Source organism: Vidua chalybeata, chromosome Z (assembly GCF_026979565.1).
Source record: "Vidua chalybeata isolate OUT-0048 chromosome Z, bVidCha1 merged haplotype, whole genome shotgun sequence".
Taxonomy (NCBI): Eukaryota; Metazoa; Chordata; class Aves; order Passeriformes; family Viduidae; genus Vidua; species Vidua chalybeata.
The window spans coordinates 8,807,376-8,825,800 of NC_071570.1; the positions used below are offsets into that span (position 1 = coordinate 8,807,376).

Consider the following 18,425-nt stretch of genomic DNA (forward strand, 5'->3'; position numbering starts at 1 on the left):
AGAGATAGAGATCAATATATCTCTCATTCTGGAAAACTGAGTACTGTCACTCGCTGGTTCATAGAGATTTGTGCAATTTGTTTATAACTAATATCCCCATAACTGTACTAATTGCACATGTAGAGATAACAAATTCTCTGCAATATAGCTAAAGTGACAAACACCTATGTGTAACTATGGGTAACTTCTACAGAAGCTGGTCTTGTAGAAAAATGTTTCTTAATAACAAAACAAAAATTAAATCGTCTTCAAGCTAAGTCATGTTTGGTCACATTTGAAACACAGTCTATTACACTCAGTATCTTCCAGTAGCCTGTGGTGTGTGGTGCCTTGCACTGGACAGCCAAGACTAAAAGGCACCAGATATTATTTAACAAATAGACTGTAAACTCAGAAAAAAGAAAAAAAAAAATACCAGTAGCTTCTACATTTGTTTATAGTCCTGTCTTCTATGAAAATTATTTCACCCTTTCTCAGTTTAATTGCTCACACAATTTAATTACTAGAGAGAAAAAAATACCACTGCATCTCTAAGAATACTCTGTTCACACAAAAATTAAACATGTATACTCTAACCAGCCATATGCAATAAATATATCTAGCTCTAAATCTTATTCTTTATATTCTTCTAAAATTTCTATATCTAGCAGACAAAATGTAAGTAGATTCCTGAGATATATGCAAATGATAATAAAATAGCTGCTTGTGAGTAATAAGTGATAGAAATGTTGCTATTGATAATATTTAAAATGAGGTTGGGCAAGCAAAGCATAAGGGTAAAAACTGAATCAGAAATTGATTATATAATTTGTTATTACTCTATTATACTTCCAATTTAATGGAGATGCACACTACATTACAGAAGAGTGATAAGACAAATGCCTTTTCCTGAGGTGCCCACAGAGATTTGTCCCACACAACAAATACTAAGGTTTTGGAGCTGGTAATCTTGTTGCCTCTATGCCCATTATAAACTAATCTTGTTGTCCATATGCCCATTATAAAATATTTGAACTAGATGTGAAATTTAATTTTAGAGGTGATAAGGTATGGTGAAATTCTCACATGCTTTTTAAATAAAGGTTTGAAGAAAAGATAGAAATGATTGCTGCTCAAAACACAAGACAAGGAGCTATGGTATACCCAAACAGATACATAGAAAAAATATATCTGGAGAAGGATGGAAGAGCACAGAAAAGGTAAGTCCTGCTCTATCACAGGTGTATTTTCAGGAATGCAGTGCTGGAGTTTATGTTAAAGTATAGAATCATCTTACATGCTGGTATGTTTTCTTCTAATATGAGATCAAGCCTCTGAGTTCCTAGTTTTCACTAGGAAAAAAATACCTCCCTGAGGAACAGCTGGGCTGAGGAACAAAAGAAGATGGCTACATTTAAAAGATGTGATGATGCTAGAAAGTCAGAACTCCCAATTCCCCTCTGCTTATTTTACTACTAGGAATAATGTTATTTGGTGTAAAGGGGTTTGGTGATAAAATCAAACACATTGTCAGTCAAAGCATCTGACACACTTGCACAGTGAATTTCCTTCATAGTGAGGAATGTTTATGCTATTCTTCCTTGAGGAAAGGGAAGGCTGGAACAGCTAAATACATTTAAAGGTTAAGAATGTTGATGACAAGAATTTAAATTCCAATCTGCATTCCAATATAGGAGAGGAAGAGGGCTCAAAGTCATGAAATAGATTTTACAGGACTGCAAAATATAATGCAAATAAAGCTGTAAATAAAATGAAATGGAATGTAGCAGAAATACAAGCATCTTATCTAACATCCTTGCTGTGCACTTTGAGACTGTTACACTTCTAAAACTCTTTTGTGGCTGGATTTTGTGCAGAAGGTAAGAAAAAGCAACCTTACAGACGCAAGGCTCAGCTCTGAGCTTTGCAAGTTGAAAATGGAATTACAAAAATTGAGGTTGCTTGGTTTTGGAAAATGAACTGCTTCTCCGAAAATGAACTGCTGGCTGGAGATGAGGAAGCTGCTGTTCTCCACGCTGTTAGTGGGAAATGTCATAATAGTAGTTACGTAATCTCATCTCAACTGCAACAAATCCTGGTCGGTCGTCAACGCTGTGGAAAGATGACAAGTGTCATTGCATAGGAAGGACAGAACTGTCAAGGTTAATGGGCCTTACAGCCCTCCAAACTCTATCTCAGTAAGAGTTCACTTAAAGATGTTCACAATATTTTAAGGTTACAAAAATGACACTAAAAAATTAATACCAAGTGACAAATACTACTACAGAGCATCCAGTCCATAGATTTACTATCATGCCTATTACTTTGTGGTTGGTGAAGGTTCTAGGAGAAAGAAATGGTAAATCAGCTCAATTTCATTTTCTACTTCATTTACTTCAGTAATAATCTGGAGAAAAGAATATTTGCCATGCAATATCTGCCTTATAATGGGTAGTATTATCACACAGAGTGGTTAGAAGCATGGAGAGGAGCCTACCCACACACCATATGACTGTACCATCTTTCTTTTATATCTGCAATTGTTTATTTATTTGGAGAACACAATTAAACTGACAACAATCCCTTACAATTTTACATGACATATTGAGATAGTGATTCTGCCTGACCTGAACCTTCTTTTTAAAATTTATTTTCTTTCTAATAATAAAGATATTTTAGAACAAAAAAAAAAAAATCAGCATGCTTTATGGTATATTTTTTAATAATAACAAGAACTGATCCCTCTCACTGTAGAACTGTTACAGCATTCCTTGAGTCAAACCAAAAGGCAAGAATTACTTTTTGGGTTGCACATTCATTTAGAGTATGAGGTTTAATAAAGCTAACAAAGAAGCAAGGTACCTAAAATGAAGTACCAGAGCTCCTTAATGTAGAACTTTTGGACAAATTTATTCTCCAGATGGTGAAATGGAAGAATAAGTGATATTACAGTAATTTTGGGTGCTTTCTGGAGACTTCCTACAGTTAAAAGTAACTTCAGCGGAATAGTTTAAAACAATAAATCATAAAATAGTTTTAATATACTTTTGCAATATACTAATTAAAAAACCAGGAAGGCTTTATTTTTTTCTATATTTCATAATTCTAATTTCTAAATGGTTATGAAACAGAAAAAAAAAATGTTTCTGATGTATCAGGTATGACCTGAAAAGATGGTTTGCCTCTCACTGATAAGATGTCAGTGTGGGATCCAATTTGAATATATTCTGTTATTAGAGATAAACAGCTCAAAACAATTAAATATGGAGAAATAGAACAAACATTTTGGCAATATAAGTTTGAAATTTCAGTAAAGCTGAAGCCTTGGAAATGAAAATGAAACGAATCACAATTCAAAATGAAACAAAAATATTTGCTTACTTTCAAACATTGTTTTCAAAATGCATTAGACTGACCTTTTTGTGTACTTATTTTTTATGCTACCCTCTATTTTGTATATAACTGTTCTGGCAAACTCTCTTCTACAAAATTGTTTTTTGTAGTACACTCTATAACTCAGATAATTTTCACCTGAAAGTGCAATTGACTTCTGAGCTTACAGTACAGTTGTAAACTAAACTCCAGCTGAAAAGATGTATTTTGAAGTAACCCCTACTCACGCCCTTTCTGGCTATGAATCATGTAGATTAAAATGTACTTCTATCAAAAGAGCATCCCATCACACTCACTTGTATGTCCAACATAATTTCATTAGACTATAGACTTCTGTTGGGCAGACTTCAGGACGTTCCATTCGTTCTCCTCTTTCAATCATCTGAGCAACTTCACCACCTTTCATTCCCTGGAACAGAGTGACCCAAACAGTCATCAAAGTTGCAAATGATTACAGCACACATGATGGCATAAATTGAACAGAGCTCTGGAACTGATTTTTGCGCTATCCTTTGACTCATTTGTTGCAGCAAGTCTTTTTAGTTAGGAAAAGATACTGGTTCAAATTTGCTCTGAATTTTTAAAGAAAAACCATGGCCAAATAAAATTACTCACCTTATATGGTTTTTGTCCATAAGAGAAAGCTTCCCACATTAAAACCCCAAAGCTCCAGACATCACTTTTGCTAGAAAATTTGTAGAAATTCATGCATTCTGGAGCATACCATTTGACTGGCCATTTTCCATGACTTTGTGCCTAAAATATGTCATAACAGAAAAGAAAAAAAGCAAACTAGATACAATGATAAGCAGTAAACAACATCTGAATGCACATAATTAACATTAACTTAGATCTACACACATTTGCACTAAGTACCATAACATTTCTGATGAAGTTAGCATTAGAGAAAATGGGTAACAGCTTCTTCAAAAGTATTACAAAATTGTTCCAATCTTCCATGTTCAAAATAATGCATTGAAATGAAATCTATGGTGAAAAAAAGCATAGCTAAATGACTTTGAGTCACGCTTTTAGTAGCATTTAATTTAAAGTTGCTCTTTAGAATCAGGTTTTTCCATTTGGATCTCACAAAGGCTAAGGGACGTGTCCAGATGGTTGAAGTGGGTGCTCTATTTGAAAGCACAGTGACTTTCTTGTGGCAAAATGCAGTTTACATAAATTATGCCATAATACTGCTTTTTATGACCATTCAGCTGTCAAGCTATACCAGCACAGTGCTAGATCTAGTGACAGGACCCTACTGCATCCTGTGGAGTTGTAAAGAAAATCAACTTGATACTAATTCTTGAGGTCCTGAGACTGGGATTGACAAGGTAGGCTAGACTAGTGGCAGTGATTTAAGATGCCTTTTCTGGCAGCAGTGACTACTGTTCCTATACAGGAAGGTCATCACAAGGGAGCATGGGCTTGCTTCTCCTCTGCAGTGTTTCAGAGGTTGGATTATTAGTTTCAAAGAGCTGATAAAAGGGGATAAGCAGAAGGAAGAATTAATTTGAATCGCAAGAGTGATATATCAGGAAAACAAATACAGACATTATAGCAGCCTTTGTCTCCCACCTTTTACATTATTAGATGTTGTAATTATTTTAATCACTTCAGGTGTGCAGAGGTCCAAAGAATTTAAAACCCAAATAAACAAATTTTGCTTAGGTTAATTTACTATTTAACAATGGTGTTCTTTCAAAAACCTCCCCTAATTCTGTTCTGTAAGATGGTGTATTAGTGCTAGCCTGTATTTTACTTAGATATGATGAGAACTGTTTTGCAACAAAAACATTTTCCCCCATGTATATAAGGTAGTATCTCATTTCCACAATAATGGTCAATCTTCTAATGGCAAGTTTATCAAAAGTAAATGAAAGGAGACAACTAAAAGGAGGGACAAGGTTTTTCTTCCCTACATGTCTCTTAATGTTGATCACATATTTTAAATTTGGTAATCTAATATCAGATTATAAAATAATGAATGGTACATAAAATTTCTAATTTTCAACTGCATTTCAACTGAAAATATCCTTATTAAGCTATGATACTACTATTTTCATGTTGTGCTCAACCTTACCTTGTAATAATTTTCATCAGCACTAAGAGCTTTAGAAAGTCCAAAGTCACTAATTTTGGCATAATGTTGGGTGACTAACAGCACATTTCTTGCAGCCAGATCCCTATGAACAAAATTATTCTCCTCCAGGTATTTCATCCCCATGGAAACCTGATGCACCAGCTCTGTTATATTCTTCTCTGTGACATGTCTGAAAATCAAAATTGAATTTTAAAGAGGCCAGTAGTTCATTTTCATGACTTTTCATGGAGTTCAGATACAAATCTTTACTCTAAACTTGTCCACATTTCACTGTAAACCTGATTCACTTACATTTAGCTAAGCTTCAATTTGAAAAGGCAATCTAGGCTCTTGTCCTGGGAAGATGATGTGTGATCACATCAATAAAGGAGAAGTTGAAGGATATGAGAAAAGTCTTTAATTTATTCTAAATACTCTATTTTGGCAGAAATATTTGACAGTTTGGAGACATGTTCCAGTGAAGAATAACTACAATCATTAATTATTACATCAACAACATATCAATTATAATTGTCCTTGAAGAAAAAAAATAAAAGAAAGGAACTTTTCCATTCCTATGGAATGGAGTCAAAGTTTACATACCTATTTTTTTGCAAAAATTTGTTCAATGGCCCAAGTTCAGCCATTTCCATTACTAACATCCAGGCCTCAGCTTCACATATACCTATCATTCGGACAATATATGGGTTATCCAGTTGCTGCATTACATTTGCTTCTCTCAGTAACTCATCCTTTATGGCTGGATCATTACTCTCATTCTTCAGAATTTTTACAGCCACAGGCTTGGCACCCCTGCAAAAGAGAATCCCGTTCTGGAACTAGTTGCTGAAAAATCTGTGCACCAATGCACACAATCTTCAATAGAAATTTCCATTCACATAGTACAAATTGTGACAAAAGACAGAATTGACACTCAGAGAAGAAAAAAAGCAGCCATAACAGGAACATCTCTCTATCAAATGCTCAGAAGACAGCTAAGCAAAAGAGCAAGAATGAAAAGAACCTGAGAAAATTACAGATTGTCATAACAATACCTAAAGAAGCCTGAAAAAAAAAAATACTGGACAAAATTTTCCTGTCCACTCTGGCAAGGATAGCATAAAGCTCTTCTGGCAAGAAAAGCTATAAAGAGCTTTCTAAGCACTGGGGTGTTTAGAGGGGTGAGACTGGAACATGCAGCACTTCCAGGTGCCAAGGCAGGGCTCTGAAACCCTGAGAATTTAAGCCTACTTCTGCAACCTTCCATTCATACAGCAAACTGACAGAGTGACTGATGAGATCAACATAGCTCAAGTGTGAAACACGATTAAAATATACACAGGCTGAGATCAGAGCCCTTCAAATTCCTACATCCTATATTGGAAAAATAGAAATACTTTCTGCCTCTGAAAACCTCGGTTAAAGAAATGCCTCCAACTTCAAGAGATGAGAGTCTGTACATAATCAATCTATGCACATATAGCGTACTGATAACATTTCACTATGAAAATGCATGAAGAGTCAAGTATAAACAGGGTCTGTTCCTACTGACATGACGTGACGGAAAATGTTACAACATGTTCTGTCTTCTTGAAAATCAACATTCCAGCTTCGGGAAACTGGTATTTATCACACATCAGGTGAAACTCTCTTTGCTATAGTTAAACTGTCCATGGCACTCTCCACGGTTTCTGACAGAGATGTTGTGCAGATGGGAAATGCTGTGTAGCATTAGTACTTTTGCAAACTATGCAGCAAGGCAGTGGGATTCCCACTCTACTAACCCCGTCAGGAGAGGAAATACTCATAAAGAGTACTTTCCCACTTTACGACAAAAATTAGTGTGTAAGTGTACATACAAGGAGAGAAACTGGAGAATTTAGCTCAAATTAGTTACAGTCTGTCACCCCAAATGACACACAAAGATTACTGCTACTCGAAAAGGTAAACGCTAGAGCTTTTACATATTGGATTCTATGCAAATAGAAGGCAACACTCACTTTTTCATCTTATAGAACCCTTTCTTTACAGTACCAAAGTTGCCAGAGCCAAGTTCACCTTCCTCCAAAGTCAACAATTTCCTGTCAAGAGTGACATTTTTTGGTTTAATTTCATCTGGATCGGCATATGGGCTTTCGTAGACCTCAGTATCCATGGGTAAGGCCTCTCTCTGATCACCTGCAGTTCAAACAATGAAAAAATTAGACATGATTTCAGACATTTTTGCTGCCACAGCTAATATATTCATCTTTTCTATGTTCAAGACCATCAGTGTGTGTGACTTGCAAGGGCGTTATAAAGAAACCATATGCAGTCCATCTATATGCATTTTAGAGCAGACCAAAAGGCAGTGGTGTCCCCCTGGTGACATGCTGTAACTATTGAACATTTGTGCAGGGTGAAACCAGGAGGTTCCTTGACAAAAGGAGGGTTAAAGTTTGGCCCTTCTCCTTGGTACTTCCCATTAGTTACCTCACACAATTCTTCACTCAGGATGTTGCCTTATATGTACTTCATTCTGAGGCATCCAACTTGTGACTGTCAAGTAACTGCATTATGCTTGGCACTGTGGATGCAAGAGGGCACAATTTTTTTTGTGACATGTAAGGATTTAGTTTTTAGAGTCCAGAAAATAATACTCCAATTCAAAATGGAAAAAGGGGCTTCACCTAAATGATTTTTGTTATAGATGGTGACATCTGGTATCTTCAGCTACTTGGCTTCACTATGATAGTGGCTATACCAATGCATAACAGAATGTGAAATATATACAAGAAAAAAAAAAAAAAAAAAAGGATTGAGAAAGAGCTCTGCCATAAGGAAGAAAATTGCATTAATGATATATATTACTCTGCCTACCTCTTTCTGCTCCTGCAAGACCTCTGTTCCTTTGCAACACATATGGATTAAAAGGTGCTTCTTCTGGTGGGTGGCTGATAGTTGACTGAAGCTGTAGCACACAAATAAAGTTTTTCTGTTTAACAATGCATAGGTAAGTTAAAAGCACTTTCCTGCCCCCAGCCCCCCAAGAATTTTGGCATAAAGTTTGCAAGAGACACAGATGAGAATCAGAAAGAAAGGGATCCAAAAGAGGTTATTTCATTCTGGAGGTTATTGTTGGAGCAGGCCAAAAGCATAGAAAGATATTACAAATATTTCAGAGCATTAGATAAGAGAGAATTAACTGTAGTGGGTCATGCACAAATCTTATTCTGCAGATATTAAATTTACATGCTGTTTTCAAATTTGCCATGTAACACAAGTAGTCAGAAGGATTTCTCTTTAATCTGTTCTTCCTCCTTCTTCAAGTTATCTCTCCCTGTATCTAGGCCATAGAGAAATTACTTGCACAAATAAAAACAAAAAACAATTTCCTGTTTCTCTTGGGGATACTACAGAGGAGCTCTATTTTAAAGAAGTGGAAACAACTGTAGTAAAAAGTTACTACTTTAATAGGCTTTTGTAACATCAGGGACAAACATCATGGACCAGATATTAAGTTTGTCTGTCTGCTCTGAGGAGGGACAAGATTAGTTAATTAGGCATCTGGTTCAAATACAATTCCTCTGCCTCTACTCTTGACAGAGAAATAATACGGTGCACACAAACCATCTCACCCATTGTGTCTTCTGGAGCTCCTTGCCTGGCATGATAAAATATAGATGAGAGAAACTACTGATCTGGTCACTTTTGTTTGTGAGCTGTTGGGAACAGGGAATTACAGAACCTATTTCTGCAGCCTAGTTTCTTTGCAAGCAAAGAGGAACAAAGCTCTAGCGGAAGCTGTCCCTGACCATGTCTAAGGGATTGTAACAAAATAACCTTTAAGGTCCTTTCCAACACAAACCGTTCTATGATTCTGTGAAGTTTCCTACAGTGAACTTCCTATAGGATGTAATAGAAGTTTTATAATTTGGAAACTGCATTTAGTAGGGAAAACTCCTGACCTGGGAACTACACACTTTGAAATCATAATGAAGTTATCTGCCCAATTTGATGAAATAGAAAAGGCTTCACTACATAGATTTTACTGTAAACCATAAGTAGGAAGCCAGTTTTCAGCAATATTCTGGCCTAGTAGTATGAACACATTGACACCAGGCACAGTAAATGTAATATTTCTGACTTGGAACAGTGTTAAAAGGCCATTTGCTGTCATGGCAAGCCACAAAACCCCAAGACAGTTCTGGGATATGTCAAGGAACAAACTGAGTGATCTACCATTCTCAAGGCAAATGAAGGTATAAACCAAGATCCTTAGCTCTAGTTTTGTTTTTCTAGACTGATTCACCCTGACAGCTTTCCAAGACCTGTGTCACTCTATTTCATGCAAGTAATTCACTAGCCCCAAACCCCCATTAAGACTAGGAGTCAACTGGCATACTTTGAACTGGCCAAATGTAACTAATGTACACCAAATTTTGCACACCTCAAGAATCCATTCACCAGTGGAGAACAGCTGGTAAAAACATAGCTCTGTCCAAGACATAGCTGAGTCCTCAAATTAGACACATGAGATATTACTGCTCTTTTCAATTCAAGAACAAATCAACAACAACAACAAAAAATCCAAAAGGATTGTATGCACTTAGTCTGCATAAAAAAAAGAAAAACAAACCAAGAAAAACCCCCAAAAACTTCCATGCTTGTAAATAAAGCTCTGCAGCTGTGAACTGAAAATCACACAGTGACACCAGATATAACAAAGTGGGTTCTCTTTCTTAGAGAGCTGCTCATGTTTAAGAAGAATCACAGTCTATTATTTATCATTACTTAGCTTGGTTAATACATATAGAATTATTTCTATATAATTATATAGAAATATAGAATTATTTCTATATGCAGATTGATTAAATAACTTAGTAATGTCTTCTACGTTAATATTCCTACTTTCCTTTTTATTTAACTATCATTTAAATGCAGAGTCCTTTCTGCCTTACCCTTTTAAAACAGCAAGTACAATTCTGCAGATCTTTTTTGGACAAAAGGATCTTTGTCTTAATGTATCTAAGGTATAGGATAACTGATTACTTCTTGTATTCTTACAAGAAACAGAGAATGGGAAAGATGACCATGGATTTATTCAACCAATAAAAAGGAGTACAATAAAAGAGTCCTCTAGAGGAGCCTTTTAAAAATGTGACATATGAATGAAATGGCTCCAAATACTCTAAATCAGACTTTTACAGTGACCATTATAGTTTTACAGTAAATAGCATAGTAAGATTCTCATGAAGGCAAGTTGTACAGCAAGTGCAACATTCTTTCAGGTTAACAACTCTGATTTGAAAAAATGCATAAAGTCATCTTATTAAAAACTAATAGCTAAATACTGCATGACAAACATCAGCCAAGAGAGGAGAGGAGCTTTGGCTACGAATCTCAGTTGCCACTAGGTGGCAGGATTTCACTTAAATTGTCCAAATTTACAATTTTACACTAGTAAAACAGATTTGAAAAATTTTGCCCTGGATCTGAAAATGTAATACAAATAGTGCATTTGTGAAATTAAAAAAAAAAAAAAAAAAACAAAAAAAAAAAAACACCAAAAAGTGAGTAGATATAACATAAACAATAAAATAAATATGTTTTTTATGGTTTACTGTCTGAAAGTTTTTGACATAGTAGAAATAATTGTGTAATTAACCAGATCTAAAGTAAACTGTGCTTATTTGGGTTAATGAGTAGTAAATCTTTTAATAGTTCAGAGCACAGCTTTCGTCTAGAGTCTAAAATCTGGCAGTATGATGTGGGTCTGAGTATGCCAGGTAAAGTAGATGTAAATGGTGATCAAATCAGGTTTCTGAAATTATTTTCCTAAGTGATTGGTTTTACTCTGCCAATATGCTTCAGTCTCTACTCTGTGTATGTTGTCCAGAAGGCAGGAAATAGGTATTTGACAACAGAAAGTGACCAGAGCAAGACACAGGTTTTACCAGCTTAACAGATAGCAGTGCGACCAAAAATATGTCTACAGAGTTTAGACCCCACACCCATTTTTCTGAATCAACCCAAAATGTGTAATAGTTTGGCATTGTATTTCAGATGGTTGAGAGCACATTGTGAGACTGTGTCTCTGTTTGTATATGACAAACACAAATTGAAAAAGAGGTATGGGTCCTGTAGGGATACACAGCTGACAACTGCTGTTGCTACTTCAGCATAAAAGAGAAGTGAACCTGTAGGAAAATAATATTTGTTATTTATCTGGTTTATCAAATACAGTATATATCAAACACAGCTTTTCACTCTGAACAGTAGCATACCTCTAGGGCTTTTCATGCCTGCTCATTTTTGTTGAAGAGCAACTAGAAATAAATCAATAAACATACAGACTTATGGATCGAATAGGGGCATACATATTATTCTCAGCATGCAAACAAACTCATAGCTACATGCTTCAGAACTGCATCAATTACTGGACAGCACCATTTTCTGGCCATGTGAAAGCATTTTCACTAGCACAGGGCAGCATTCCCCTTGGCTCCCTGGCATCTTGCCAATTTTCCCATTCTGCTTGGTCTTGTGATATCTTACACTTAAATGTTAGTGAATGCATAAGAAGATTTGTGCACATAGGTTACGTAAGTATGTATTTTGTTGATTTTATTGTTCCCTAAATGTGTTCAGTAATATCATGATTGTGTAAACAAGACAATTTTCCGATTAGAAAGGAAACTAGAAATATAATTTTGTTCTGAGTGGTTTTGAAAAACATTTTATCACATTTCATTTGCAGAAATACTGAGATCTGCATTATTTTGGTATGCCAGAAGTAAAATAAGAGAGTCCCTCTATTTTTAAAACCCCTTCAAACCCATTGCTTCAGTTATAAAATCAAGCCCATAATTATGCAAATGATTAGGATAGATGCAGAAACTTACAAAATCTTAACAATCTAATTGTTAGTAGTCAAGACAGCAAGCGAAAAGAGGGGGAGAAGAGAGTGAAATTAGTCATTTAAGTATTTTTAACTCAGTCAAAAACCTAAAAAAAGTATATGAGGCACCTTTTTGCTGCCAGCCTTTGGGAAGGTGTACGATTTGAGTCTTGAGATAATTCCACCTCCTGCCCAACTCTAGAAACCACAACGTCAAAGAGGAACATTAAATGTGTCATGAAAATAACTAAAGGTATTTCACAAAACAAAAATGCTCTAAAAGAAGAAAACATTCCCAAACTTTCTGTTGCTTGTGCCTTCAAGTACACACATATGATGCATCAAAAAAACGTAGTACAGGAAATCTTAGTACTAAATTTTATTTCATCTATATTACTGTCAAACCACCCTGAATCTGTAGACATACCTTAAGGGAGTTTTTAAATTCAAATTCACTGCCCTTTTTCCAGATCTTTATAGAGTATGCTGTTTCTCCTGCCTCTGTCACTGAACTTTAGTCCCCCTCTCCCAATCCCTGAACGTATTTAGAAACGAGTGGATAACTTTCATGTCTGGAAATGTGACTAATGTATCAAGCAAAATTTGAAGCACACCTTGGTCAAACAACAGTGAGGTTAATGAAGCAGAAAGCATGCCAGGTAATATTAATTCCAAACAAAAAGGAACAAGCTTTACATTTTACACACACACTTATGTTCTGTGTAAAGATACCTTAAAAAATATGCAAATATATTTTACAAGAACACATTAACTTAATTAAATGTGACAAATTAGCATTTTTAGGGGTCACTGAGAGATCATACATGACTATTAAAAACTGAGATGAAGCACTTATTGTTCAAACATTTAGTCTGATGCTGAGGCTAAAACAACAGTCTGAACCACATTCTTAGTCACTTTAAACAGCCTTTGAACTTAGATGTTCTGAACTTTTTAATAAGAAGCCTATTTGGACTTTTTATTTTCTGAAATGGTATCTTTTTTAATACGATTGGCACATTCCCTAGTTTTCTTTTAAAAGAAAATGTCTGATTTCATATTAAAAAGGTGTCTTTTGTTTCAAGACACCAAGGACAGCCATGTGGTCCCTTTCGCTGCTGGAGGAACAGAAATCTTTTTGATGCTTGACATTCTTCATAGCTGTGATGCATAAAAATTCAGTCTACTGCATATTGAAAAAGGTTATGGAGTCAACTATTTTCTTTTACTTCATGAAATTTTCTTTCCACCTTGGGAATAGATGAAACCTGAAGTACTACTTAGTTACAGTGTTGCAATAGATAAATTCTCTAAGAGGTCAAGCGCTCCTTTGCACAAGCTGAGCATGGTTCTCATTATACTTTTTCAACAAGAGTATCTCCCAGCACTTGGGAAAGCAACCACCTGTAGTTGTGGTAATCCGCTTAACACACATATTTGTATTAGACCTACAAATGCATGTTGAGATGAATACCTCATAGGCACAGCAACTAGTTACAGTTGGCTGTACTCATAAAGTTTAGATCTATTATTACCACCCAAAAGACTGTGACAAAACAAAATACTGAGAAAGGTTAAGAGGAGAACTTGGGAAATGGCCAGAATTTGGCAGTTTCACTATAAGGTCATCAGCTGGAGAACTGAACTAAAGACTTATCTCAAAAGTTCCTCTGCCGGTTTAAATATATATTGGGATGAAATTGATTGCAGGGAGAAAAAGGTAATTTACAAAATGGAAGGGGTCAAAATCATGCTAAATCTAACCATGGAGCCTCATGTGAAAGGCAAGAAACATCCCAGTCCATGCATGTTTTGGGAGAAGCAAGAAGAAGCATCTCTCCATATTCTGCATGGAAAATTATCTTCAATACAGACATTTAGCATAAACTCCTTTCTTTTGCAGAGGAAGCATATTAGTAACACTAAAAAGGGGATGTCCTTATTACATTAAAATTAAGCATTTTGTTACTCCAAATTTGTCCATGGAACAATAGCAAATATTAGACAAATCTGATGTAAATTTTACTCCAAGCTCTTATAACCAACATTTTATGGATAAATCATTTGGACAGTCTTCCTTGCATATCATCCAGCAGTTGTTTCTACATTTCATTCATGTACCTTCTTAAATTCAAAACAACTTCAGATTCTATTCCACTAAGACTTTGGAATAGCACCACTGTATTTTAGGCTGCAATATATATATATAAATTAAAAAGATTTTGAAGAATTGGTCTGGATGGGAGCACTAGTATTAGACTGTTGGTTAGAATTGGCCATTATGTTTTGTTCCTCTACTTTCTCTCTTTTGCTTCTTTATTATAATCCTTTCTCACAAGTAATGATCATCCCTGTTGTCTTGCTCTGGATTATCTCCTGCTGGACAGCATTCTTCTGTGCAGAGTCAGAAACAGGTGGAAGTCCTTCAGCTGAGACCTTGCCAGACTCAAACAAGATGGAAACACACTGATGTTTCCCTTTCCTCTACCAGCATGGTGGCTTCTCATTCTTGTTCTCATCCTGATTTACTCCAGGCATAACATCCTCTGAAAAGCTGTGTCTGCTCACTATTCTGTGATTTATATCTGATTATTAGAAGTACAATATCTTTCACTAGTTTCTACTGAACCTCACCCTTTTCATTTTTTTTTTTTTCCAGGACATTTCCCTAATTCATCACAATTATTTTGATACCCAATTAAAAAATTCACTATTCCAATTTACATACTTTGGCAATCATTTTCATAGATAAAAAGCCCCATGCAATATACTAGAAATATCAGAAACTCCTAAATGTTAATTATCATGGTGTAAATAATATGAGATAGATTGCACATCTTCCACATAAGATTCTGTTTGTATTATATATGTTGGTGATTGTATTCCTTCTCTTCAAGCTGGTTTTATTTTTGATTTTGTGTAATCTGAATAATTATATTTCAGGCATATTAAAAATCTTCATGAGTAACTGCTTTTGCACACAAGTATTAATGTGTGAGAACCTGGAAATATTAAGTGAAATTTTTCAGCTCCATAAGCAGTACTAGTTATTTAAAATTTTCCATTTTCTGTTTCTGTATTACAAGAAAGTAATTTAGCAGGCTAATTTTTAAAAAGTCCCAAAGAAAACACAAAATTCAGATTTCAAGTTTGAGAAATTCAAAATATCAAATATAGTGAAGATTGAAACAATGTTTAGTACACTCTTGGCAAAATATGCACTTTCACTTAGCTTTGGTGACTTTCTTTTTAGCTATCATGACAAGTCTTAAGCAGTAGAAGTTAAATTTACACTTATATTGTGAATTTTTCTGTGGATATTATGAAACGTAAACTGAATGTGCTTGTCCTATCTCTACAACTGCATGTATACCAGATGATACACATGTGGTCTTGTGTGTTTAAACTTCATGGACATTCTTGTAAATGGCACAGTTCCAAACCTCAAGGCAGTATTTTTATATCTAATTATTTTAAATTAAATATTATTAATAATTAATAAGCAATAGATTAAAAATATTTTTAATTAAAAAGGGACTGATTTTGATTGCTTAATTTCCAATTCTTTATAAAGGTACCTGATTTTCAGAAATGAAGATATGAGAGTGGTTGTTCACAGGCCTGCTAGGAGTCAATTTTATTGAAATAGAGGTAATTGCTTACTTGAATAATTTTTTTTTCGATAATATGGGACTGCATCAAGATAATGATTTAAATTATCAAGTTATGCAGGGAAATTACTGAAATTAACTCCATATTTCAGATGAAATCAGCTACCTTGAACAAGACAGTATTATGTAATTCTGTGGACGTATCACACGTCAGATGGCTTCTGCAGTCAATGGACTTCGAGAACTTAGGTAATTATAGTAACAGGTGGACTTGCTCCCTCTTCATGGAGTGGATGAAAGAATCACCCCTAAAGGAGTGCATAAGAAATGAAACCCTTGTGCAAAGTCTGATGTTAACTGCACAGACCAAATATGAAAATAAATTGAACTTCCATTTCTGCTTCAGTCAGCAGATTCTCAAAGTGAACAACGTAAGCAATGTGGTATCTCTCCTCCTAGTGTTGATACAACTTTATAGAATATGACCATCAATGAGGCATCTTGCCTATGGAAAATACTGTTTTATCACATACATTATATGTGTAAAAGAGGTTCACAAAATTAAATTACGATTAGCACATCCGAAACACTGATGAAAGCAATACCATGATAGAATATGTTAAGTTTCTTTTCAAATCACTGTTTATAACCCAAGAAAAATAAACTCACAGATTAAATAGTACCCAAGAATTCCCAGAACAGTACGTGACTGCAATCCTCCTCAAATGAATGCTATTGCTATACCACCACATTCACTTACTTACCTTAGGAAGCGTTGCAGAAGAAGGATGAGTATTAAAGCCAAGATTATCTGCAAAAGAATCAAATGTAAAATGATATTGAGCAAGGTGAGAAATTTGTGTAAGAACACAGAATTTTACAGAGGGGATCAACTGTGTAGTTTTTAGATCACATTACAGTGCTTCTCTTGGACTATCTTCTTTGCTTTTGTCTCTTATACACAGCAGACTCTGGTACTTCTGGCCGCAGAGACAGAAGTGCAGAGCCCAAATGATTCAAAGGAGAAAGAAAATAATGGTGGAAAAAAGCATGTAGTGATTCAAAGGAATGGAAAAAGTAAAAACTTCAGGGTCGGACTTGATGATCTTAGTGTCTTTTCTAACCTAAATGGTTCTATGATTATATTTTATTATTCTATATCCTCTCACCATGGCACTGGCATCCAGTTAGAATGACAGAAGGTGGTCTTAGAGAGAGAAAACCAGTTCTGGAAGAGCACAAGTTGGACATAGATCAGTCAGATGCATCTCTTTTCCCTTTTCAGTCAGGGCAAGAGGGAGGACAACGTCTCTTCAGTGTGACATGACATTAAGAAATAGGATAAAAAGCACACTGACACTTTCCTCCACCTCTTCTCCTTTCTCACAAGTTATCAAGGAATTCCTCTCTGACCTCATTTTCAGTGTTGGGTGCAGCCAGTGCCTTGTTCTGCCCTGCTCCCCCCAACATGAGAACTCACCTGCTGGGGGAACAACTTACTTGAATTAATTATATGCTATATTCATATATTCATGCACCCATCCTCAATTCCTGCAGCAGCACTGCTGCTGTGCCTGCTTCAGCTTGGAGTAAGGACCACTGGAGCAGTGCTGGGAAGACCACCTTGTTCATGTTTGTGGTCCAAGTAACACACACTGCCACTTTGAGCAGCAAAGCACATTTCTGATCTAACAATAATTTATACCCAGCAGTAATTTGCTTTGGTAGCCCTAAGCTACAGGATCTGCCTCCATCATGCACAGTCTGGCAGATATGACCTTATTTGAAAATGTGGAAAATATGCACCCACCTATATGGCATGTGGAAAAAATTCACACATATTTATCATAATTGTCATGTCTTTTAACACATATAAAAATAATAGGAATAACTCACCATTTTCTGAGCCGTGTTGTGGACAAGGAATGGTAAGAACCCTTAATAATCCATCTGGTTTGTATGAATAATGCTCAACTAACTAGCAGAATGAAAGAGGAGGGAAAAAAAGAAATAATGAGAGAAAAAGATATGAAAATATATTAAATATATTATCTCTTTAGAAATGTGTGCATATGTACAATAGTTGATATATATTACAACAAATGAGCTTGGAATACAGCAGATCTTTACTGCACATGTTCTTTACTTTATTTCTATTTAGCAGGGTGCATGTTTCTGAAGTAACCTTCTGGATAAATGTGCAACATGATCCAGGAATGGGATTTATAAGGCAGTGTTCCCCACCCCCGGTTTTGCTACTAAAAAGCTTTGTAGCTCTGAGCAAAATAACTTACTTTTATGTCTCTGAATTCCCACTCTCTCTCTCTTTTTTTTTATTTTTGGGGATAATTACAGCGCAAGAATTGCCCTAATATGTAATGCTTTCTTGGGACCTCAGAATTGTAATGGGATGTGCACAGTTAATAAATGTAGCACCAGCAGTTGTGGCCATTTGTGCTCCTGGATTGTCCTATCCACA

The 18,425-nt window shown here is 35.5% G+C and overlaps 1 protein-coding gene across 2 annotated transcripts in view; it reads right to left on the minus strand.

Moving 5' to 3' along the window:
• Positions 1–1,452: 1,452 nt before the first annotated feature.
• SYK (spleen associated tyrosine kinase) overlaps positions 1,453–18,425 on the minus strand; it is a 28,814-nt gene continuing 11,841 nt past the window's right edge. Inside the window, exons 4-13 of one of the 2 annotated variants that reach the window (XM_053968857.1) lie at positions 17,843–17,924; positions 16,711–16,757; positions 12,465–12,533; positions 8,315–8,405; positions 7,456–7,633; positions 6,059–6,268; positions 5,456–5,645; positions 3,988–4,128; positions 3,669–3,781; positions 1,453–2,091 (exon numbers count right to left, since the gene is read on the minus strand). In XM_053968857.1, the coding sequence (XP_053824832.1) occupies positions 2,019–2,091; positions 3,669–3,781; positions 3,988–4,128; positions 5,456–5,645; positions 6,059–6,268; positions 7,456–7,633; positions 8,315–8,405; positions 12,465–12,533; positions 16,711–16,757; positions 17,843–17,924 (1,194 nt within the window). In that variant the 3' untranslated portion in view covers positions 1,453–2,018. The remainder of the gene's footprint in view (positions 2,092–3,668; positions 3,782–3,987; positions 4,129–5,455; positions 5,646–6,058; positions 6,269–7,455; positions 7,634–8,314; positions 8,406–12,464; positions 12,534–16,710; positions 16,758–17,842; positions 17,925–18,425) is intronic. The other variant, XM_053968858.1, reaches the window with a different exon arrangement.